This window comes from Marmota monax, unplaced genomic scaffold (assembly GCF_021218885.2).
Source record: "Marmota monax isolate L192 unplaced genomic scaffold, Marmota_monax_Labrador192_F-V1.1 WCK01_AAM20220418_F8-fsc00347, whole genome shotgun sequence".
Classification (NCBI taxonomy): Eukaryota; Metazoa; Chordata; class Mammalia; order Rodentia; family Sciuridae; genus Marmota; species Marmota monax.
Genome location: NW_026694678.1, coordinates 218,090 through 243,275, shown reverse-complemented (window position 1 = coordinate 243,275; position 25,186 = coordinate 218,090). Strand labels below are relative to the sequence as shown.

Genomic DNA, 25,186 nt, shown 5'->3' with positions numbered 1-25,186 from the left:
CAAGTGGGTTATGAGCTCCCATTTTTACCCCATATACAGATTGCAGAATCACATCAGTTACACATCCATTGATTTACATATTGCCATACTAGTGTCTGTTGTATTCTGCTGCCTTTCCTATCCTCTACTATCCCCCCTCCCCTCCCCTCCCCTCCCCTCCCCTCTTCTCTCTCTGCCCCCTCTACTGACATTCGTTTGTCCCCCTTATATTATTTTTCCCCTTCCCCTCACTTCCTCTTGTATGTACTTTTGTATAACTCTGAGGGTCTCCTTCCATTTCCATGCATTTTCCCTTCTCTCTCCCTTTCCCTCCCACCTCTCATCCCTGTTTAATGTTAATCTTTTTCTCATGCTCTTCGACCCTACTCTGTTCTTAGTTACTCTCCTTATATCAAAGAAGACATTTGGCATTTGTTTTTTAGGGATTGGCTAGCTTCACTTAGCATAATCTGCTCTAATGCCATCCATTTCCCTGCAAATTCTATGATTTTGTCATTTTTTAATGCAGAGTAATACTCCATTGTGTATAAATGCCACATTTTTTTTATCCATTCATCCATTGAAGGGCATCTAGGTTGGTTCCACAGTCTAGCTATTGTGAATTGTGCTGCTATGAACATCGATGTAGCAGTGTCCCTGTAGCATGCTCTTTTTAGGTCTTTAGGGAATAGACCGAGAAGGGGAATAGCTGGGTCAAATGGTGGCTCCATTCCCAGCTTTCCAAGAAATCTCCATACTGCTTTCCAAATTGGCTGCACCAATTTGCAGTCCCACCAGCAATGTACAAGTGTACCCTTTTCCCCACATCCTCGCCAGCACTTGTTGTTGTTTGACTTCATAATGGCTGCCAATCTAACTGGAGTGAGATGGTATCTTAGGGTGGTTTTGATTTGCATTTCTCTGACTGCTAGAGATGGTGAGCATTTTTTCATGTACTTGTTGATTGATTGTATGTCCTCCTCTGAGAAGTGTCTGTTCAGGTCCTTGGCCCATTTGTTGATTGGGTTGTTTGTTCTCTTATTGTCTAATTTTTTGAGTTCTTTGTATACTCTGGATATTAGGGCTCTATCTGAAGTGTGAGGAGTAAAGATTTGTTCCCAGGATGTAGGCTCTCTATTTACCTCTCTTATTGTATCTTTTGCTGAGAAAAAACTTTTTAGTTTGAGTAAGTCCCATTTGTTGATTCTAGTTATTAATTTTTGTGCTATGGGTGTCCTATTGAGGAATTTGGAGCCCGACCCCACAGTATGTAGATCGTAGCCAACTTTTTCTTCTATCAGATGGCGTGTCTCTGATTTGATATCAAGCTCCTTGATCCATTTTGAATTAACTTTTGTGCATGGCGAGAGAAAGGGATTCAGTTTCATTTTGTTGCATATGGATTTCCAGTTTTCCCAGCACCATTTGTTGAAGATGCTATCCTTCCTCCATTGCATGCTTTTAGCCCCTTTATCAAATATAAGGTAGTTGTAGTTTTGTGGATTGGTTTCTGTGTCCTCTATTCTGTACCATTGGTCCACCCGCCTGTTTTGGTACCAGTACCATGCTGTTTTTGTTACTATTGCTCTGTAGTATAGTTTGAAGTCTGGTATCGCTATACCGCCTGATTCACACTTCCTGCTTAGCATTGTTTTTGCTATTCTGGGTCTTTTATTTTTCCATATGAATTTCATGATTGCTTTCTCTATTTCTACAAGAAATACCGTTGGGATTTTGATTGGCAAGCAATGATAACTTTAGAAAAGTTAATACTGAGGTGAGCTTTTGTTTTGTACCCAAGTGTGTGAGTGGGCATGGGCAAAACCAGTTAAGATATCATTCAATTGAGGTGGCTTTAGCCAGAAGGGTGATTCTTAAGGACCAGTAGCATCAGCATCACCTGAAAATTTGAAAGAAATGCTGTCCTTGGCCTTATCCAACTACTGAATCGGAAACTCTGGGTTGGGGCCCAGAAACCTGTGTTGTAACAAGCCTCCATGTGATTTTGATGCCAGGTGGAGTTTAAAAACCACTGAACTGCTCAAAACCATAGCAGCTTAAACAAACTGAAAGTTCATTTCTCACAAATTGTCTTAATTTATTTAAAATGCTAAAGACTGGACAGTTTATAAACAACAGAAATTTCTTTCTCACAGTGTTGGAGGCTGAGAAGGCAAAGATGAAGGTGTTGGCAGATCTGGTCCCTGCTAAGGGCTGCTTCCTGGTTCCGAGATGGCTGTCTCTGGCTGTGACTTTACATGGTGGAAGAGGGCAAGGAGCTCTGGGGCCTCATTCACAAGGGCACTAATCCCCTTCATGGGGGCTTCAATTTCATGACCTCATCACTTCCCAATGGCCAGACCTCCTAATACCATCACACTGAAGGGTAGAATTTCAACCTATGAACTTTGTGGGGACGCAAACAATCAGTTTACAGAACTAATGTATTAGTCTATGCATAAGTGGTCTAGCTCCTTTATGTTGGGGACTCTCTGTCACTATCCAGTCACTCTGCTGTCCTCAACATGTGGCTCCCATGTCATGGTCTTCAGTGGTTACTAGATCTCATGTGTCAGCCAGCAGGAGGAGAGGGGGATCAGAAGGAATGTGTACCCCCACTTCTGCTGCACCCATCCACTGATCACCACCTCGTCACATGGTCACACCTAGTCATCTACCTGGGGAACTCAGGGTCCATTACAACCTGCTGGTTCTTCTAATGACCAAAGAAAGGGTGAATGGATGTTGGGAGACAACTAGCCATTTCTTCGGAAGGATCCTTAAGGAGAGTTTTATCTTTTGCCCAAGTTTTCTCCATTCGGTTTTCCATTCTTTATCAAAGTGAGATCTAGTTTAACCTACTTATTTTACTTATTTATTTTTGTAAAGTAATGATCTTGAACTTGGAAATTTAAAAACCTCGAATTTGAATCTGTTTCCTCATCTGTAAAACTGTGAATATGGGTCAGCATGAAGGTTAGAAATAATGCATATAAAGCTCGGGTGCTCCACAATTAGTAGCAATGGCTATTCTTATTTTTATTTTCCTTTTAATATTCATCAGAATAATCCATGAAAATAATGAAAATGCTTTAGACATCTTTGTATCTTCTATAGATAGGCCACACAGAAGACCACTTGGTTTTAAGTATGCAAATGTAAAGTGTCATATTAAGCTTTCTATTTATTCATTTATAAGGGTGTCTCTCTACCTAGTTAAGTGGCTTTCTATGAAAAAGACCAAAAAAGACTCATTTCTGTTTGAGTGTGCCTGGGTATTGCCACTGTATTCATGGTTTAATAAAGAACAGAGATAAGAGTTAAATGCTTATTGAGGGGAGAAAGGCCTAGCCTTTCACACGGCGGCTCTTGAGTTCATCCTCCAGGTCTTTGGTGCTTGCACCTCCAGTCCTTGTGCGAGGCCTTCCATGCCCCTGACTGCAACTCCAGAGGTTCAGGACTGGGTCTTCCTTCTCTGCAACCCCATAGCCCCTTGTCCAGGGCTGTGCTATAGAGAACCCTGGGCCACTTGTGTGGAGTTGCAGCTGGCCGTGTGTAGGCAGTGTTTCCATTGCACTGTGGCCTTTGGAGAAAGCCTGACTCTTCTGTGTTTGAGCCTAATGGTGCCTGGCACCTACTAAACAAATGAAGATTTCAGCAAGATTTACCTGTATGGGCAATACCAGAAGCTCATTAAGACAACATGGCAGGACATGTTAAACATTGGTGCTGTTCTTGTTAGTTTGGTTAAATTGTTATATTCCCACCTTATATAATAATTAGTTTCCAGTTTTTACTAAATGAGAATGCCTTCATGTATTATTTAACTTCAATGAACATGTTTTTCTTCCCTAGTATTTTTTTAGTAGCCTTAGCACATAGATGGTTTTATGAAAAAAAAAATGACAAAATAAGTCAGCACTTGAGTTTCTAAGTTCACGGAAAGGTTTTGCATGTGATTAGGCTCACTGACCAGGGATATATAAAAGTTAATATTATGCTGGAGATTAGGAATTAATACACCTCTCAACTTGCCCTTTGCCTCTCATTTCTAAAAACAGAGGAAAATGCTTGATCTTGCCCAGTAAAAGTGACTTCTTGGTGTCCTCGTGTTTAAAAGAGCCTCTTTGGTAACTCCTTGGTCTCTTGGAATTCTCTCCAGGGCTTTCCCTACCCCTTCTTTTCCACAATGGCATCTAGATACTGGGAGAAGCTCCTGATGTCAGGGTCTCTCAGCCTTGTCCCCCATCCTTACCATATCTCATTGATATTGGACTCCTGTCCCCTGGGCTCCTGCTCAGTCCCTGAGCCATCATGTTCATTCCTGGTATTAAAGACAGGGAATTTTTTATGGCACAGGATCACAGTACTGGGTCTTCTTTGCCCTGAATCCAGGCTATAGTGGGCTCACTGGTTTTCTCAGTCTTTCCATGTCCTCAAACTCCTTGGAATGTAACCTGCTTTCTCCATTCAGAACACAACTGTGAAACATCCTGTGAGGCTGCCCTCAGCCATTGCACCCTCTCGCCTCACATGACACACTGTGATGACCCAGAGGCTTATAGTCTCTCTAGACTGTGGCTTTCAAGTTTGTCTTTTTATTTTTCATGTTTACCAAAGGCTACATTAAGAAATATGTTTCCGGGCTGGGCTGTAGGTCAATGGCAGAGTGCTTGCCTTGCACATGTGAGGCACTGGATTCGATCCTCAGCACCAGATAAAGGCAAACAAATGCAATAAAGGCATGTTGTCCATCTACAACTACAAAAAAAAATTAAAAAATTAAAGAAATGTTTCATGTCTCCGCACATTGCACACACTATACACCCATATGTATATAACAGAACAACAAAAATTTCCCCAAATTATATTTACCCTTACTGCTTGTTGATGCACCCTGTTATCTTCTAATCTAATCTAGGTCATTTTAAAATATGTTGGTCCATTTCATTGTGCATGTGGTTATTTTTTGCTATGAACCCAGAATTTGTGTCCCCCACCCCATTCCTATCTTGAAGTACTACCTTGATGTGATATTATTTGGATGTGGGGTCTTTTTGACAGATGACCACCAAATATTAACAATCTCACAGTTTTTATGGGTCAGGAATTCGGGAGCCACTTAGCTGGGTGGTTCTGGCTAAGGTCTCTTATGAGACGGCAGATAAGATACCATCCAAGTTTGCCTGGGGCTGGACGGTCTGCTTCCAAAGTTGCTCAGTCACCTGGCTGTTAGATGGAGACTTTGATTCCTTGAAATTTGGACCTTTCCACCGGACTGACTGTAATGCTCATGGTGAGACAACTGGCTTCCCTTGGGAGAATGACCCAAAGCAAGCAAGGAGCTGCTTGCCCTTTATGACTTAGCCTCAGAGGTCCCACACATCATCACTTCTGTCTTGTTCTATTCAGTAGAAGCAAAAACAGAGTTCTGTCAAAAGGGATGGGAGTTGGGCTCCACCTTTAGAAGGAAGTGCCAGGGGATTTGTAGATGTATTTCGAACCTCCACAATAACTTGTATATCTTTTTAGATGACAAATAACACAAGGCAGTGTATGCTATGTGCTGAATGGTATGAACAATTGGCACTATGGGCCAACCCATGATGGAACGGTTTTGTGCCAACAGGGAAGGTTGTACAAAGATATATTAGCTCTTCATCACTTTAATGAAATATCTGACTACTTATGAATAAGAAGTTTATTTGGTTTACCCTTTTAGAGGTTCAAAGTTCACAGAGCATAGCCAGGCTATGGTGGGGCTGCTCCTTGGCCATCACCTCATGGCACAGGTAGCAATGTGGGAGGACATGGAAGTAAGCAAGCAATTACATCTACTGTCAGGAACAGAGAGACTGGGGTCCCACAATCCCTTCTGAGAGCAGTTTCAGTTGACCCATGTCCCTTCCATTAGACTCTGCGTCTTAAAGGTTCCTCTTTTCTTCACAATGGTGCCACCCTGGGGACAAGCCTTTAACATGCTCCTTGGTGGGAACACAATTGGACCACTTCAAAGTCATAGCAGATGAATATTGAATTGAGTGGTAAAGAATAGTTAAGTCTAGAAAACCAGAGACAACCAGGCAGTCCAGGTTATACAAACAGTGCAGGTAAAGTTAGGGAGGCAATCTATGAAATTTCCCCTTTATAACACTTGACCAGATTGTGGATTATTCTTTTGTACTATTTCTGAAGTGGTTTCCATAGTCCTACTTCACCATAATAAATTGTTTGGGAGAGGGTAAGAGGAATAGAAAACTTACCTTCTACCTTATAAGTCACTGGATCAGACTTGTAGAGGACTGCACAACATCTTCAGATTGTGGACTTTGAACTGGATATGAACTTCTTGGAATCTTTTCTGCTTTGGAATAGGGCATTTTATGTCAGAAGAGTGTACAGCAATATTTAGGTGGCCAAAGAAGTGGTCTGTGACAGAGTTGTTCACTAAAGTATAATCACATCTTCTTCATTCCTAGAATTTCTAAGTATTAGGTGAATCCATGGTTGCTCACCTTCTTAACAGATTTGGATATGTCTCTAATCAGGTCAAGGAATTAAATAGAAATAAGATGTGCCACTCCTGGGACACTTAAAAGTACTGAGATGTGCACCTTTTTTCTTTTTGTGTGGCTGAGATACAGATGTGATAGCAGATGCTGGAGTGACCCAAGCACCCAGGTGCCCAGGGATGAGGAAGGTGGCAGAGTTGACTTACTAGTTCTGGACTGCCTACAGGTCATTAGATGAGAGAAAGAAGAAAACAAAAGCAACAAACTATATTGTTTCAGATCTAATATCTTGGAGTCTCAGTTTAAGCAACCAAACCTGTATCCCATCTAGAACCTAAGCCTAGTGTTGAAATTGAGCACTATCTCTGGCAGAGCCATTCTTGAAGAAACGGAAAAGAAACTTTTGCTGACCTGTCAGGGTTACACATAAATTCAATAGATAATCATTGAATACTTCATGTGAGTCCATTCTGTACAAGATATTATGAAAGAAAAGACACGATCCAGCTCAGGGGACTACCTTTTTCTAGATTGTTACATCTAAGAGAAACTACTATTTTGTTTAAATGTCTATATTTTGGGTCTTCTTGTTATAGGATGCTTAGACTGCACCCTAAAGGATATAAATTGTTAGAATATGTAGGGAAACCAAAAAATAATTGAAAAGAACAACAAATCAAAGCAGTACCAGCTGGTGAAAAGGATGGGGTGGGGTACCCCAGGGTGGAGAAGTCAGGAGGAAGTAGCTAGAAAGTGAAGAAAAGGGAAGCCTGGGGTGAAAACTGCGTTGCTGAAAGCAAACTTTTAATTCTCTCCTCAAAACAAAACCTCAACTGCTGTTTAGGAAAAGAAGCTTTGAAATAGATAAATGTATATTTTTCTTTAAAAATATTTATTTTTGTAACTATAAAGATGACATAGCCATTGGAACACTTCAGAATGTTTTAACAATGTACACAGAGCATTTTCAAAAGTGTAAGGGAAACTTTATTAGTAGAATCCTACTACTATGAACCACAAAACAGCAATGTTGCTTTTTTTTATATCTAATTAGAAAAATCTAGTTTTTCTTCAGTGGGGAATTGGGACTATATGCATTTCTGTACACACTACACATGAAATATACATATATTGTAATTCTGTTGTGGTTGTTCACTTAACAGTAAAATGTTGTTCCCCTTAATGTTAAAAATTCTTCAGTTCTTAGTTGCAGAGTATTTCTAGTATGTTAGTCAACCATGAAACAAAAATCAAACCAACATGTATCAAAAGGCAGTAATTTAGAATTATTTCCTTTGACAGATCTTTTTATTTTCAAATGCCTAAACAGTGACCAGGACTTCCTAAGCTTAGAAGGGACATCTTGGTGTTTCCAGGAAAGGATTTTAGAACCTGCTTGGTTTACTCTCAAGACAAAAACAAATCAAAAGTAAGAACAGGCACTGTTTGGCCCAGGGGAAATATACATTACAAAATAAATGTTTTAATCTGAGGCTGTGTGTCTGGCAACATTCTGTGCATAGGTTAATCCTTCTGTCCTCCTTATATTACGGCCTCCCATAAAGACAAAGCGGTAACCAAACACTGGGGGAGGATGGGTCAAAGCTTCTCATTTCTGTGGGTGCTAATCTTAAGTTCCTTCCTTCATATGAGACCATACACCCATCTTGGCACAATATGTAAAACCGGTATTTCACATACGGAACTCCCAAGTCACTTCTCACATTTAGGTTGAAATTTTGTCACAGAAACAAATGTTACCTCCCGTGACTTCAGAAACAAGAATGATCCAACGGCATCATTCACCTTCACCTAAACTTGTTCACGGTGTTGTCTATGCCTGGTTCCTCTATGTAATGGCCTGCAAAGTGGGTTTAGGAGTAAATTTATACATAAAGGGTCACTATTTTGTTGAATACATCATCCCTATACTGTGCTTTTTGAGAGGAGTGATGGGTTTTCTCTTTGGATCAGCAGAAATCTATTTGAGGACTTGTCTTTACAATGGCTCCAAAGGAAACCTCCATTTCCTAGCTGTCGGCGGGCTGGGCCTCACACCTTACTGAGCACAGTGAGCAACTGCTAGGGGGGTGGCCAAGCGCGAAGCAACCTCGACACCAGCCAGACCACCGGGCTACACACCACCATCTTTTGGTCCCTGCCGCTTCACGTACTTGTGCGGCTAGTAGGACACGCGTCGTTCTCCTGAGAACTTTGCCCCTGAGCTAGAGCCGCGACTCGCGGGCGGCCGCGCTGGGCCGGGCACCCCCGCGGGAAGAACACGCCCTCGCTGACCGCCGGGGGCCCGGCTTAGGCAACCTCCACTCTGCCGGCCGCCGCATCGCAGCAGCGCCCGCCCGCCGCGCGGCTCCTAGCTCTCGGCAGTGCCGTCCCACCCGGACGCCCCCGGCCGGCGCCCGTCCATGCTCCGGGCCACCAGGAGGGCCTGCCAGCTCCTCCACAGCCTCCTTCCTGTCCCAAGGATGTCCGCCTCGAAGCTCGTCGGGCCCCAGGAGGCCTTGCCCGGCCGCGGAGAGGCCATGCCGGTAGCAGGTAAGGATCGCTTGCCGAGGAGCGGATGCGCCGCTGCGCATGCGCGGAACCGGCGCGGGCGTCCACCGCCGCCCGGAAGGAAGTCACGTCCGGCTTGGGCGTGCGGAGGTCGGAGCCGCGCAGGCGCGCGGGGCGCCGCGGTCGGAGCAGGGGTGGGTAGGCTGCTGGGCTGTACCCGGAGCTCCTCAGGTTGTCTAGCTTCCCGCGCGTTAAAACAAATCAGAGCCCTTTGAAAGACCCTAGAATGACTGGTTAACTCTACCGGGGTGCGGTACCTGCAGCCACGCTCTGGGCCTGAAAGGCGCAGGTTTTCCCTCCTGCCCGTCCCGTCGCTGCGGCCATCCGCCCCCGAGGTGCGGTACGAGTCGTCCCTGGAAGCGCCGGAACGAGATCTGGCGATGCAGACTTGGGTTTTGAAAATGGCCTTTAGTCCAGTGTTCTGGCTGCGAGAATTGTCCCCGGCCCCCGTTATCCTCCAGGACGGCCTGGCTGTCCCCCTTGATGAGTCACGCGGAGGTGTCATTTTAGAGCAGAGCTTCCCAAACTTTACAGTAAAGAGGAAATACTAGGAAAATGGTTACGTGTGTGGATGCTCCCTGATTTTTCAAAGCTTACTCTCAATTTCTGTCCAGGACTGTGTGGGTCCACCAGTACCAGGCCCATAGCAGAGCGGAACTGGGTGAGCATCCCTTATTCGAAAACAGGAATCCACACTTTCTTGAGCAACACACGGTTCTACAAGCGGAAAATTCCAAGTCACACTTTGGGCGATGGGTCACAGTTAAAACGCAGTCAAATTATCCTAAGGCTGTGTGTGTAAGATGTGTATAAAACATAAATGAATTTCGTTTTAGACTTCCTTCAAATGTCCACAATACCTCATGTGTATATCAGTATTCCAAAATAGGAAAAAAAAAAATCACAATCTAATACCCGTGGTCCCACGCATTTCTCATGAGGGATGTTCACCCCGCAGTACCTCGGTGCCGTGCTTACCATTGCCAAGGGTTGTCTTAACGTGGAATACTTACTGTGAGATTAGCCGCAGTAGAGATTTTTGGGGTCTGAAGAAGTTTGGAAATGGTGTGACCTTTTTCTCCTTCACCTAATTAACGTTTGCTGTTGTCTGTATTCCACCTTCATCATTTTATTCAGTCATCGTCAGCCTTAGAGGTTAATTTTTAATTTAAATCCGAGATTAAATTGAAAAAAATCCAGATTATTATTATTATTTTAGAGAGAGAGGAGAGAGAGAATTTTTTAATATTTATTTTTCAGTTTTCGGTGAACACAACATCTTTATTTTTATTTTTTATATGGTGCTGAGGAGTGATCCCAGCGCCCAGCACATGCCAGGCGAGCTTGTTACCACTTGAGCCACATCCCCAGCCCCCAGATTATTTTTTTAAAAATATGGGCTTTACGACCAGCTTATCTAAACTTTGTACATTTATCTTTAAAATTGTGACAAGCCAGTATTTGTAAGTGGACATTTAAAGACAATGCTATTTTTTTTTAAAAGAACATTGTAGTTAGGTTTATTTTGACAAAATCATACATGCATGGAATTTAATTTACTCCATTTCAGCCCTTGGTTGCCTCACCCCCCTTTCCTCTGTCCTCCTGCTCCCCCTATTCTCCTTCATATATTCTACTGATGTTCCTTTCACTAGTTTGTTTATTTATTTTTGACTGGTGCTTTGTACACAAAGATTAAATTCATTGTGATATATTTATAATGCACATAGCTTGATTTTATTAAATTCATTCCACATTTTCTCCCCTTTCCAGTCTTTACTCCCTCCCTGTCTCTTCTACTCCACTGATCTTCCTTGTGTATTTACAATATCTGAATTTCCAGCCTCCCTTACTCCCCTTATTGTGCTTTAGCTTCGTCACAAGAAAAACATTGAACCTTTGATTTTTGAGGTTGGTTTATTTCACTTAATATCATATTCTCCAGTTCCATCCATTTACCAGCAAACGCCATAATTTCATTCTTTTTCATGGCTGAGTAAAACTCCATTGTGTGTATAGTGTATTTCTTTATGCATTTATCTGTTGATGGGTACCTGGGGCTGGTTCCATAACTTGGCTATTGTGAATTGTTCTGCTATAAACATTGATGTCTGTATCACTGTAGTGTACTGATTTTAGTTCTTTTGGTTGAATACCAAAGAGAGGCATAGCTGGGTCATATGGTGGTTCCATTCCTAGTTTTTTGAGGAATCTCCATACTGCTTTCTAGAGTGGTTTTACTAATTTGCATTCCCATCAACAATGTATGAGTGTACATCCCCTGCCCCACATCCTCACCAGCATTTATTATTATTTGTATTCTTCATAATAAAGCAATGCTTTTTAAATGCTGAACTTCTTCAGCTTGTTGTAATTTTTCTTTTTATATATTACAACATTTTTGCTATGTCCTCCAGATACCAAAGAAACAATCCAAAAAATCTTAGATTTTTGGATAATACCCGAAAACTAGTTCAAGATCAACGATTGTGTTTCTCTCCCTCTCTTTTAGGGGGTACTGGGGATTGAACTCAGAGGCACTTGACCACCAAGCCTCATCCCCAGCCCTATTTTTGTATTTTATTTAGAGACAGGGTCTCTCTGAGTTGCTTAGCACCTTGCTTTTGCTGAGTCTGGCTTTGAACTCGTGATCCTCCTGCCTTAGCCTTGTGAGCTGCTGGGATTACAGGTGTGTTTTCTCTTGTATGTGGAAGCTAGAGAGGAAAAAGGAAAAGAAAGGGGAAGGGGAGCTCATAGAAATTGAAGGGAGACCATTAGAGAAAAAAAAAGAAAAGAAAAAAAAAAAAAAAAAGAGACCCGGGGAGGGAGGAGAGGAGGGAAAGGGGAAAGAAAGACTGGGGAATGATATTGCCCAAATTATATTAAATTCAGTTTAGCTTTATCTTAACCAGTCCTTATGTTCCTTGGTAGAGTTTATTGTTTTTTGTTGTGATGCTGTTTTTTTGGAGCGGGGAGATAACAGATGCAGAACACCTGCTGAAGGTTTCTTCTTCTAAGAACTTTAGGGTAAATAAAAAAGTGGTAGACAAAAAAACTAGAGCTGGAACAACCATATGATCCAGCTATACCACTCGTTGGTATTTATCCTAAAGAATTAAAGTGAGCATACTGGAGTGATGTATAATTGCCCATGTTTATAGCACACAATTCACAATAGGCCAACTGTAGAACTAGCCTAGGTATTCCTCAATGGATAAATGATAAAAAATGTAATGTAATACACACACACACACACACACACACACCATAGAGGTTTCAGCCATAAAGGAAAATGAAATTATGTTATTTGCAGGAAAATGGATGAAACTTGAGAACATTATATTAAGTAAGCCAAACTTAGAAAGTCAGGGGTTGTGTTTTCTCTCATATGTGAAGCTAGAGGGGAAAAAGGAAAAGAAAAGGGCACTGTTCTCATAAAAATTGAAGGGAGATCAGTTGAGTAGAGGAAAGAGACCAGGGGAGGGGGGAAAGGGGAAATACTGGGGAGTGATATTGGCCAAATTATATCATTGTATTGTGTGCATGAACATATATGTAATAATGCATAATTATAATGCACCAAGAAAAAATATGGGGGAAAATAAAAAAAATAGAATATAGTTAGTTCCAAAGGTAGCTCTTTGGAAACTAAGTAAACTGCAACAATAATAGTGTAAATGATGAGTTGGTCTAATAAAGAAAAAAAAAGAAAGAAGGCGTAAATACACAAAGGGAGAACTGAGAAGGAGGACACAGAAATAAAATTGAAAGAATCATAGGAGACTGTTTTCTCAAGCCTTTGAAAATAAATTTGAAAACTTGGATGGATTTTTTTCTTTTATCTTGGACCAAATCCAAGGCCTCAAATGTGCCAGGCATGTGCTCTACTCCTGAGCTACAGCCCCAGCCCAGAATTGATATAATTGATAAGTGACCAAAACTGACCCCAGAAAAAATAGAAAATCTAAACAGTTAAATTTTCATAGAAGAAATAAAGTTGTCAAAGTTACCTCTTACCAAAGCATGATGTCCAGTTTCCCAGAGAATGTCTACCAAATATTTAAAGATCAAATGATTCCAGTATTATTTAAAAAGAAAGATCCAGATTCTTTTCAAGAAGCAAGTCTAACATTGAGACCAAATCTGAGAAAGATCACACAAAAAAGGAAACTACAGACTAGTTTCATGTGTGAGGATTGATACAAAATGCTAAATAGATAGGGGTAAACAGAACCCAGCCATGGAGATTAGCCATAGAATGCAAAGACCTTTTGTTAATAGTGGAGAACCAGTTACTGTAATTCGTTGTTTAAGAAAATAATGGCATAGCTATCTCTCTAGATGCTGAGAAATTATTTGACCAAATTTAACAACTGTCCTGATAGTAACACTCAACAGGGTGGGAGTAGATGGCTACTTCTTTAATATGTAAAATTATATCTATGTTAACACAAAGGCCAATTTCAGGTTTAATTATGAAACAGTCTTGCTAAAGTTGAAGCAAGACAAGGATGTGAGCCTAGCCTGGTACCAGGTGTGCACTGTGATCAGACACTTTTAGTTGGTCATCTTAGCTTTAATCCTGGCTTTTTGAAAAAAAAAATCCTTCTTTTTTTTTAATATTTAAGGAAATGACTACCTGTTTACTAAACATGATGTAGTAGTATATTTATACTTTGCAAGAGGTAAGATTTAAACCTCTAAAATTTTAAATGTTTAATTTTCCCAGGCTAGCTAAATTAGATTGTAACAGAAATATGCCTACATTGAGTGGTTATTATTTTGTTACCATGGGTCATGTTGTTTTCTAGATTTTTGTGTTCTTGCAAGAGAACATTTCAAGTAAGATGGGAGTTTGAACAGGAAAGAAGTGCCTTCAAGGGAGACAGTAGGTGGTCTCAGAGAGGAGAGAGACAATTCCTTTCTTTGTGTTCCCAGCTTTTATTGGGATTAAGGGGCAGTTTTGGAGACTCCTACCCAAGCACCACTCCTGGCTCTTGATTGACAGTTGGATTCTATCAGATTCCTACTGGCCATGTTTCTGCCCATAAGTATCAAAGTGAATCCCATGGGGGTATGAGATTTATAGTTACAATAAGATTAAAATGACATGTTGAGGACCTAAAGGTGACTTTTATTTATCTTGGCCTGTGCTGGCTAATTTTGCTAGGAACTTGTTTTCCCAGACCTTGAGGCTGTTAAGCTCTCAAGTCTCTGGTCAGGATAATCTGACCAGAGGCTTGAGAGCTTAACAGCCTCTGGGCAAACACGCCTCAGCCCTGTGAACAATATGCTGCTTGTTAGAGGGTATTATCCTAAGTCAGAGCAGGGCCAGAACGACTCTGTGTTAAGTTGTTTCTTTAAAAATGTGTTGAGAGTTAACATGTAGGCTCAGCCTATAGAATTAACTCCTCAATCTTCATGTTCCCACTGCTCATGTCTACCTGTTACTTATCAATTTAATATTGTATTGTAGGTCCTAGCCAGTGTGTCAGTCAAGATAGGATAATTAGAGGTGTTCAAAAGAGACAGGGAAAAAAATCAGAAGTTCTTAAATACATATGGGATTATAGCTTATGAAAAAAGTGATAACTCAGTGGGGAAAAAGATGGACTATGCAGTAAATGGTGATGGGGAAAATAGGTAGCAATATGGGGAAAGAAGTGCTGGCTCTGTACTGAAACCAAGTTAAAATTCCAAACAGATATAAGATGCTTATAACAGCTCACACTTACAGCTTGTACTATATGCCAAGTACTGTAGTTAAATTTACTAACACAGTCACTCTTCTCAATAACCTGATGAAGTCATAACTGTTATTATCTCCATTTATGATTATAGAAATTGAGACGCAGAGAGTTAGGTGTCTTATCCAAGATCACATAGCTAATAAGTAGAGGGGCTGGAATATGTACCTAGGTAGCGTGGCTATAGAGGTGTTTGGACGTAATTACTCTTTTTCTAGTTAGTTAAATGTAAATTTAAGTATGAGAGAAAGAGAATTCCTTTAAAATCTTGGTGTGAGGAAAGGTGTTGTTACTGACTTGAAAATCAAAAGATGTAAAAGGCTGATAAGTTAGATCACTTCCACCGAAGAGTCTTCTGTGTGGCACAAATCACCTTCAGCCAAATCAGAAGACAGCCCGGGATGCATTTCATTGGCGGAGGACCAATCTCCCTAGTATGTACAGAGCTTCTAGAAAGTAGTAAGAAAACACCAACATCCATTAGAAAATAGGCAAAGATTTTGAGCAGATAGTTTCCAGAAAAGGAAGCACAATTGGCTCTTAAACATAAAAAGATGCTCAACTGCGCTCACAATGCTAATACCACTTTCAGATTGGCAAGCCCCCAGCGCTTTGAAGATATACTCCATGGATAGATTCTTGACGAAACGTAGGTCGGCTCCACTCTCATGCAAAGCAATTTGGCAGTATCTATCGAAAATTTAAATGCGTCTACCTTTTGACTCAGGAATTCAATTTCTGGGAATTGCTGTGCAGATCCACTTGCCAAGTGACGACTGTACCAGGTTATTCACTGCAGCTTTGTTTGCAATAGCCGAAGATTGGAAACAACCCAAGTGCCCTTCAATAGGGCTAGTTAAATAAATGATGGTTCATCCTCACAATGAAATATGCAGCTGTAAAAAGAATGTGGGACGTCTATATGAATGGTGTGGAGAGATTGCCAAGATACAGTGAAGGGAGAAAGCAAGGTCAGAACAGTATGGAGAGGATGCTAACTTTTGTGTAAACCAGGAGGAAAATAGTAACATGCATGTATGTATAAAGAGACTCTGAAAGGAGAGCTGAGGACTAATAGCTGGGGGAGGCCGTGTGATGAACTGAGATGGATGGGATACATAGACTTTTACTTCATGCTTCTTTATAACTTGTGATTCTCCTAATGTGACTGCATTATTGAATTAAATGATTCCACGTTGAGGATGAGCTCTCTGCTGTTGTAGTTTAATTGACCACCTTTCTATCATCTTTTGTCATACTGATTTTAATTTTTTTTAAAAAAATTTTCTCTCTTTTCCTTGTCAAGTACATCTTTTTTCCTCCAATATGCTTTTGTAATCAAAATCTACATTTTGGCATGATTTAAAAATCTAAATTTAGAGGTGAAATTGGAATAAGTTAATCCAAGCCGTTTTACATTTCATAAATATTCATTTTTATTGAAGCGTCAATTGTGGTAGCAGCATTTATACAAAGAAAAGATCTTTGGGGACAAATTCCTTCCACTATTATGTGTCAGGCATTATGTGTATTTCTTTTGTGGTGAGTGATATACACAGATTTTTAGAAGAAAATGATAGGAAACAGTTTTTCTTTTAGAAACATTTTTCCCAATGTGTGATTAATTTCTAAATTGTAGGACACAGAACTGCTATTTCTCCTCTTTGCTTCCTGTGCAAAGCTCTTAGATTGTTTTACTGTCTGTTGCAGGACTTTCTGCTCCCCCAAAGTCCCTGGAAGGTGTGGAACCCCACTGTCTGATCCCTCCTTCCCTCCCTCCCAGCCTTGTGTCCCACGGTGCCCCTGTGGAGCCCACCTTCTTCCTGACATGATCAGTGCTCACTGCTGCACCCATGAGGACTGCATGCTCTGATCTTTCTATTAATTCCTTCATTAAATGTCTGTTAAATGCCTGCTTGGGCAAAGCCTGTATGTTTCCATACATCCATTTCTTATTCCTCAAAATTGGTGTAGCCTAATTCTACTTGTGTAAACCCAGCCCTTTTTTTCAAGCCTCAGCAATCTCCTCCTTCTTCACTGGACAAACATTTATTTGCGACTATGACTCCTTCTGTCAGCTCTTGCATTGCTGCTTAGATGCTTTGCTGCCAAATTATCAAGTCTGTGTTTTATTTCCTACATGATGGTGGCTCCCTGAGGGAGAAGCTGCCTTTGGCTCCTTGGGAGCCCTGTGTTTGTTACTTACTTCGTTCTCTGGTCTATGGCACTTCATAAAAGACGCTGCCCAAACCAGGTACCTAGCAGTGGTTTAGGGGTATCATGAAGAGGATGGTTAAGACCTAAAAACAAAGTCTAAACATGTGGTCTTTCTGTGGTCTTCTGTCACCACTGTGACACAGAGAAGCCAACCTAGCTGACATGGGCATTTACTCCACATTGTTCCAGTAGTAGTGATGGATTCATACTGATTTCTTCAGACTGTTCTTTTGTCCCTCTGTGACCAGTGGTAAATGTGGCTTCTGGCCAGGATGAAGGGATTGAATTCCTGAGCAGACACTTGCTAGGCATCTGCAGCAGGGGTGGGGAAAGGGCACAGAGTTCAGCACCACCCAGGTGAGGCCTTGGCTTGCCATCCTCAGGTTTGGGAACCCTTGTGAGCCCCTGTTTGGAGTGGGAAGGGAATGTGGGTAGGAGGGAGGGGAGCTGGTGGCTGGGAAGCAAGGGGAGGCTGCTGGGTGAGGGGACAACAGCTGAGCCCTGGACTAGAGAATAAGTGGGATGACAGGCCTCAGGAGGGACAGACAGGGTAATGTCTGTTTGCTGAGCTTGGTCTGGCCCCTTCCCACAAACCAGCCCTTGGCTGGTCCTGCTGTTATGAGCCCACCAAAACCCTTGAACCTCTGTTGATGTCTGAGACTCTGAATTCTGCCAGGGTTGGTTTCTGGGTTTCAGTGAGTGCTGAATGAGAGTTGTGGATCTTCTACATGCTACCTGTTTGTCTTTCTCCTATTGTAAATTCCCAGTTTGAGAAAGTCACAGTATCCACTGTTGGATGATGGTGTGGTACTAGACGTAAGTTATCCAAGGGGAGAAATTGTCAGTAGGCAGACATCAAGTACTTGCTGAGCAACAGCAGCATAGCACCTGAGAGGCAGGGCCCTTCCGAGTGGTACTGTGTATAACAGACACGCCGCATGAGTGAGATACGAAAACATTGGGGGACTAAGGGAGAACAGCGTGTTGAAGATGCTGGGTTTGGGGGCCTGGGCTTGTCATTGTCTGCTGGTCTCCCTCTTGTTGGTTTTTCCCATCACGTTCAGAAAACCTTACCAGCTAGGTAGAATTTCTGTAGCCAAGTACAAAAGTATGTGAAAAGGAGTGCCACTTGCCCGTGTGACACAGTGACGGTTGGTTTACCTGCCACTTTCGTCTCCTTCCTGTATGTAGCTCAGAGAACCAGCCCAGGTGGGTTGCACAGGACTGAGCTTTGTGAAGGGGCCCAGAGCGTCAGCCATGTCAGTTTCTAGTGAGCTCAGGTTGTCTTCATACAGCAATTTAGTCGTTTTGGCTCCTGTTCATCTGCTTGTCACATTTTGAGCTGAAAGAGGGAGAGCAGTTGGAAGTATGGGACCTGGGCCTTATCTTTGGCATCTGCGCACACTGCCCCTCCCTTCCTGTTCTCTCTTCCCTCCTTCTCTTGACTGGCTGGCTGCTGTCCTGGTTCTAGCCATCTCTTCTGTGCCTGGCTTCTGAAATCTATATCTCATCTTGCGAAAGTTCCACTTTTCTGTTTCTGAATTCTAACAGGGTGGGTAAGTCCTGCTGTAAGCACAGTTCCGAAAGCCATCGTGTCATTTCCCCGAAACCACTGGCTACCTGTTTTAACGTCCACATTTCTGTCAGTGGCACTACTTCTCTTTAGGGAGAAAAGGTAGATTTTCTTTCCTATATTTGGCGCTGAGTGATAGCTCTTCCCGCTTGTGTTTCCTGAGCTCCTAGCCTGGTTACAATACCCTGCTGGCATGACCAGACTCTTGGATTCCAACAGCTAATTCCCTCGTGATAGCCTATCCAAAAGCTCTTCTCCTTTTGCTGAGATGTTTGATGGTCAACTCATGATGCCTAGTGCTTGATTTTCCTTGACCAGAGACCTCTGTGTTGTCTGGATCCTCTCCATCTAATGGGCCTGTTATGAAAGTTGGCATAAAGTTATTGTCCAACATGAGAAAGACATGGCTTCTTACTTTCCTGTAGGACTTTTGTGTCGCTTGTGTGAGTGTATCTGTGGTGTTTCTCATCAGGGTCTATTTCAGATCCACTACCTTGTTGAATAAGTTTATTAAATTTACATCATAATAGAGTGAAGACTGGCAATAGCAAAACTGGAGGATACGCAGAGTGACAATACGTTCAATGAATATATTACCATTACATTTAAATCATGAAGAAAAAAGTTAAGAACATTGAATGTCTTCCCAGAGCATGTACATGAAATTAACTCTTTTGAAAAAAATGTTGCCACGGTAAAGAAATAATATTAATGTTGAATTTCCTTTATAATTTTTCATGTTTTACCTTTGACTTAAAAAAAATATTTGTAGTATACTGTTAGGTAATTTATAGTTTGCGTAGGTCAAATACAATGTGAGAAGTTAAAAAGCTTTGATCAACTGAGGCCACAAACCCTTCTTTGACTTACTGAAAAAAATGGTATTTTGACAGATTGTACCCCAAAGGGAAGAGTCTTGAAAATGAAAAACTTTGAGGGAATTCATAGCATTCCAGCTGGAGAAAAATCTCAAAATTACTGTAGTTCTTAGATGAAAAGGAAACTGCCTCAGAGTGGCAGAACCAGTAGGGAGCCATCAGATAGGACCCCCCAGAAAACCCCGCTTTGCTGGAAGCCTGCAGCTCTCTTCCCGTTCACCAGGAGCTGCTCCCCACACAGCAAGCCTCTGCAGGAACCTCTGGCAGCCCTGGAGTTTCCTGCTCACCATCACATTTTTCCACACCAAGATGTGTGCTCTGGCTCCACGCAGCACTGCCCAAGCCCCTGTGCCCACTGTGATGCCGTGCACAGGCCCAGGCCGCCCCATCCTGGGCAGGTGCCTGGGAACCCAGAACTCCCGATTGCCTGTGGTGAATGCCCGTTGCAATAACTTAAAATAATAAGTTAGGACATAAAGATTGTCCTTCAGGATGATCCTTCTACTAGGAAGCTGTGTGGATTTGCTTCAATATGTGGGAGAAAAGTGAATAATTATTTTCTGGTGAAGATTAGGAGTGGAAAAAATATCCATGTCATTTGTATATCCTCTTTGGTGAAAGTCTTTGGTAAAATGTTAGACATTTCTAATTGGATTATTACTATCATTATTATTTTTACTGTTAGTTTGAGTTGTTTATATATACTAGTTCTTTGTCAGACGTGGGTTTGCATATATTTTCTCCTAGACTGTAGCTTGTCTTTTTAGCTTTGTAATAAGGCCTTTTGCAGAGTAAAAGTTTTTAGCTTTGATAAGTTCCGTTTTACCAGGTTTTCCTTTTATGTGTCATGCTTTTTTGTGTCAAGTCTTAGAACTCTGCCTTACTGTGATCCTGAAGATCTTCCCTGGTACATTTTCCCCCTTAAAGTCTTCTAGTGTTAATTTTACATTTAAGGCTGTGATCTGTTCTGAGTTGGCTTTTGTGTCAAGTTGAGGCTGAGGCTGAGGCTGACATGAGGCTTATTTTGTCAATGGCACATTAATTGTGGGTTTCAGGAGACTGCCCACTACAGGGGCCAGAAAAGATCACCCCCTGACTTCCCAAGAGTATTGTGTTGAATGGGTCTTCTAGTGCCTGTTTTTACAAATAAAGCTTTATTGGAACACAGGCATGCTTATTTTGCTTTTGCAGTGTAACAACAGAATTCAGCTGTGATTGAGACAATATGACCCTCAGAGCCTAAGACACTTTTATCTGGACTTTTACAGAAAAGGTTTTCTGAATCCCACTGTAGTTTCACGAACTCTTTCTTTTGGTTTGCCTTTTTTTCTTTTTTTCCTTTTCTGTCAGATACTTCCTGTCTCCTGGTGTCCAATTACTCTGTACATGCATTTTCAACTGGCTGAGACCTAGGATTGGAGTCATTGGCTGGTGTTAGCCTCAGAAGAAAGCAGGAAGGATGAGTGGGTGGGCCTCTGGCTGCCTTCCACAGGCCTTCCTGTTCTAACCTGCCTGTGTTCTCAGCATCAGTAGTATTTCAGGTAGTTCTGACATGATAAACTGGAAACTACTATCAACTCTGTACCTCAAGTGTCGCCCTAAACAAGTCACCTGCATTGCACTGTCTTCAAACTTGACCTCCTCCCTGCCCCACCCCAGCTCTCACTGTAGTCTGCACTATGGTGTGTTTCAGAATGTTTACACAATAAAAAGGTACAGGACTTTGGTGATTTCTACAGGATCTGGTGGACTATTGCATTTCTGTAAGCACCGATTCTTTGTATCGTAGTTGGTATTTACTATATACTCTTTCCTACAAATTTTATACAGTTTAGCTTTGACAAATTTCTTGCTTTTCCCAAAAACTAGGATCTTGATAACTTTATGACTTGAGTCTGTAAGTTAGGAAATAAACAGACGTGCTCCTCTGGTCACCAGAAGTTAAGCCACTGTGGCTTTGTGCTTACTGGTCATTAATTGGAGATGGCGTGTCCTGAGTCTCTGAGTGTACATTTGACTTCATCTCTTCTCTCCATACATGGCTTTCTTGACAATACTCTTTTTTCCTTCTCTTCTCCATGCTTCCTTTGCCCCTCACTGCTGCCTCCTGTGGTGACGCCTTCTCTTACTCTCCAACATGCTTGACCCTCCTCTCTTTGGGACCTCTTGAAATTCTTTTCTTTACTCCTCATTTGACAAGCAATCAGATTGCTTGAAGATATCTTATATTGTTGTCTTATTGTTGAACTTCAAGCTAGTGATTTAACTTCATTGAATGCATGTGTTTTCTCTGTAATAGCACTGTAAGTTTGGTGAGGGCTTACTTATTTGTGTGGCTATATATTTATATTTATATATTTGCCTATATATGTTTATGTTACACAGTAGCTACTAGTTAAATGAATGAAAGAGTGATTGAGCTTATATTCTTTTTTTTAAAAAATACCTTTATTTTATTTATTTATATGTGGTGCCGAGGATTGAACCTAGTACCTCACACATGCTGGGCAAGCACTCTATCACTGAGCTACAACCCCAGCCAATTCTATGTAACATTATGTTCAGAAGTTGTCTGTTCAATAAAATCCTTTCAGTACAGTACAGGTCAATAGATATTAATGTTAATGAAAGCAAAGTTTCTCTGCTTCTATGGTGGGAGGGGTCTGTGTAACCTGCAGGCCTCTGCAGCTGAAACAGGCTGTTGTAGCATTACCTGCTAATCAAGGCAGGGGATGCCTGCTAGTCAGCTCTGAGGATCACAGCTGGCAAAACCCCACTTTCTCCACTACCATTTAGTGGTGTGTTGTAGCTCCTAATGACCTCCGGCTATGCCCTTCAGTATTGCAGCAGACCCCAGAAGCTCACTGCCACTTTCTTCTTTCTGGGGTCTTGTCTCCTGAATTGGAGGATTGAAATCCACAGACAAGGAAGGGTGAGTGCAAAAGAGTAGGATTTATTACTGTATCAAGAAAACAATGGAGCTCTCATAGGGCGAGAGGGCACTGACAGGGGTTGCCACTTGAGTGTTCTCTTCCAAGGGTTTATATAGCACCTGAGTTAATGCTGTTGGTCTAAATTTATGCGAATCAGGGCTAGGAAAAGTACTAAGATACTGGCTAAAATATATGCTGCTCAGGTTTTGGAAAAGTACCAATGCTGTTGGTGAGCCCTGCTATTCTACTCAGGTCTGTCCTATTTCCATTTTCCTGCTGCTCATGGGGAAGTGGGAGGTTGAGGTGGATCATGGATGTTTGGGAGAGGGGGTTCAGGGCTGTGGCACTGGGCAGAGCAGGCGCCTGCACTGGCTCAGGCAGGGCTGCTGTGGGGGGAATAAGTTGGTGCACTTTGGCTGCGTTGGCCATGGCTCCCTGTGCCTCAGGCCCACACTGGCATGGTGGGCTCCATGCAGCTGCAGGCAGGTGCTCACCACCTGCACTCCAGCCCTCTGGGTCTGCAGTTCCTGCACTATGGCAGAGGGGCCTGGATTCATTAATGAATTTCAATAAATGGATGCAGTGTTTTTAACTTAGCTTCCAGTACAAACTATCCATCTTTAGGAATTTGATTATGATTGCTGTGTATGCCCAATGGCTGACTTTCCAAAAAGTATTAGAGGAGGTCTGAGCTCTACCCTCCACATCATGATTTGTGTTTAATATTTATGGAAGTGACATCTTTATACAAATATGTAAAAATAGTGGTGAATGAAGGAAATGGCTCTCAGTGTGACAGAAGAAAGTATCTTAAAGCGATCTACAGTTTCCCCAAGGTTGTGTTAACATAAAAAAGACATTGTTTTATGTTCTCAAATCAAGAGATGATTTTATGATTTAACAAGTTTTACGAAGAACTTTTGTAAGGTTATCAGCACAGCATAACTGCTGCCGAGACCACATAGCAATATTGGAATCTGGATTTATTGAGTTTGTTGTGTTCCTTCAGGTCTCATTCATATTTTTCTCCCGAGGGTACCACTTTCCTCTCTTGACTTAATAATACCAAGATATAGAAACTCATTTGTGCTGCAGTGTGAGATGCTGGGAAATGAGTGCTTGTTTATTATCTCTCTCTACAGGACCTTTCATGACCATTAGTTGATGTTTGCCACCTCTGTATAAATAGGTGCATTCAGAAGTGTGGGACCATTTGGTTTGGTGGAAGTTCATGTGCTTCATGTTTGGATGGTGTTTTAGTTAGCCTTTTCACTGCTGTGACCAAAAGACTTGATGAGAACAATTGAGAAAAAGTTTATTTTGGGGCTCACAGTTTCCGAGGTCTTAGTTCATAGATAGCTGGCTCCATTCCTCAGGGCTTGAGGTAAGGCAGAACATCATGGAGGAAGCTATGTGGTGAAGGAAAGTGGCTCAGAACATCACCCCAGGAAGTACAGTTGAGTGCTGTACTCAACAAGGACAAAATATAAACCCCAAATGCATCCCCCAATGACCCATCTACTCCAGCCACATCCTACCTGCCTATTGTTACCACCTAGTTAAGCCCTATCAGGGGATTAATGCACTGACTAGATTAAGGCTCTCATAACCCAATCATTTCACGTCTAAACTTTCTTGCATTGTCTCACATGTAAGCTTTTGGGGACATCTCGTATTTAAACCATAAGCTGGGGAGTCTCAGCTCTAGTTTGTGTGCTCACTAGCTGCATTACCTTGGGTGAATTTGCCCCATTTTTATCTTTTGTAAAACACAGGACGGTGGCACCTGCCCCATGTGGATATTCCTGGGGACAGAAGCCATGATGGGGAAGAGCCTAGCATGGTGCCCAGCTCCTGGCAGGTGCACACGATGGTTTTTTTTTTTTTTTTTTTTTTAAATAGTGTGTTGTGTCCAGGAACCTTTTGAAGACAGCCTACTGCTATGGTGTTGCTCCTTCTTCTGGAAACGCAGCTAATGGCTGTGTCACATCCTTGTATTCACTGAAGGAGCTGCGGTGTGGGGTAGGGAGGTGGCCAGGCCACAGCTGACACTGACCTTGACCTTTCAGACCCCTCACTGGATCTGCCTGTGAGAAAGGGCAGTCAGGTGTCACTCAAGCCCACACTTCTTTCATCTTTTGAAGAAAAAAGGGTCCCTCAAAATGACTTTGGATGGCTAAAATGGGCATGTACCTCCTCAGCTTTCCGTTTCCCCACTTCCCAGAGGTGGTGTCTTTTCTGATTGCCCCTCTCTGGAGTGAAGGCTTTGGGGGGGACCATCGAGTGCCTTGTGGAGGAGAGTTCTACAGGGGAAGTGGGTCCCTGTGGGTTGTCAGCCTTGCCCTTCGACACTGAGGGCTGCAGGGCTGGCCTGGAGGGCCTCTGCCCGGGCTCCCTTTCCCCTGGCCCATGCTCCTGACTGAGGTGTCTCTACCCAGCTCCCATCAAGCTGATGGCATCAGGAGAAGAGAGAAGGGGCCTGGGCTGGAGGCTATGGAATCCCAACGTCTAAGAGCAGAGGATGCAGAGCACAGGATATATAGAAAAAGTAGTTAGCCAAGAAAAAGGATCACTTGGGAAGCCAAGAGAGGGAGACTGTGGGAAGAAAGGAAGGGACGGGTCGGCTGCAACTTTTGCACTGGGCAAGCAGGAGGCCTGCTGAGGTGGTGGGTAAGCAGAGGGGAGGCAGAGCTGGTGATCAGGTGACCACAGGTCAAATGTCAGCAGGGGAGACCAGCCGGGTCGCTCCTTCTCTTCCAACAAGCTTGGCTGGAAA

At 42.4% G+C, this 25,186-nt stretch overlaps 1 protein-coding gene across 2 annotated transcripts in view; it reads left to right on the top strand.

Annotated features, from left to right (window-relative positions):
• Positions 1–8,715: 8,715 nt before the first annotated feature.
• Positions 8,716–25,186, top strand: part of LOC124078531 (mitochondrial peptide methionine sulfoxide reductase) — a 230,007-nt gene continuing 213,536 nt past the window's right edge. Inside the window, exon 1 of one of the 2 annotated variants that reach the window (XM_046423354.2) lies at positions 8,716–9,044. In XM_046423354.2, the coding sequence (XP_046279310.2) occupies positions 8,915–9,044 (130 nt within the window). In that variant the 5' untranslated portion in view covers positions 8,716–8,914. The remainder of the gene's footprint in view (positions 9,045–25,186) is intronic. The other variant, XM_058572346.1, reaches the window with a different exon arrangement.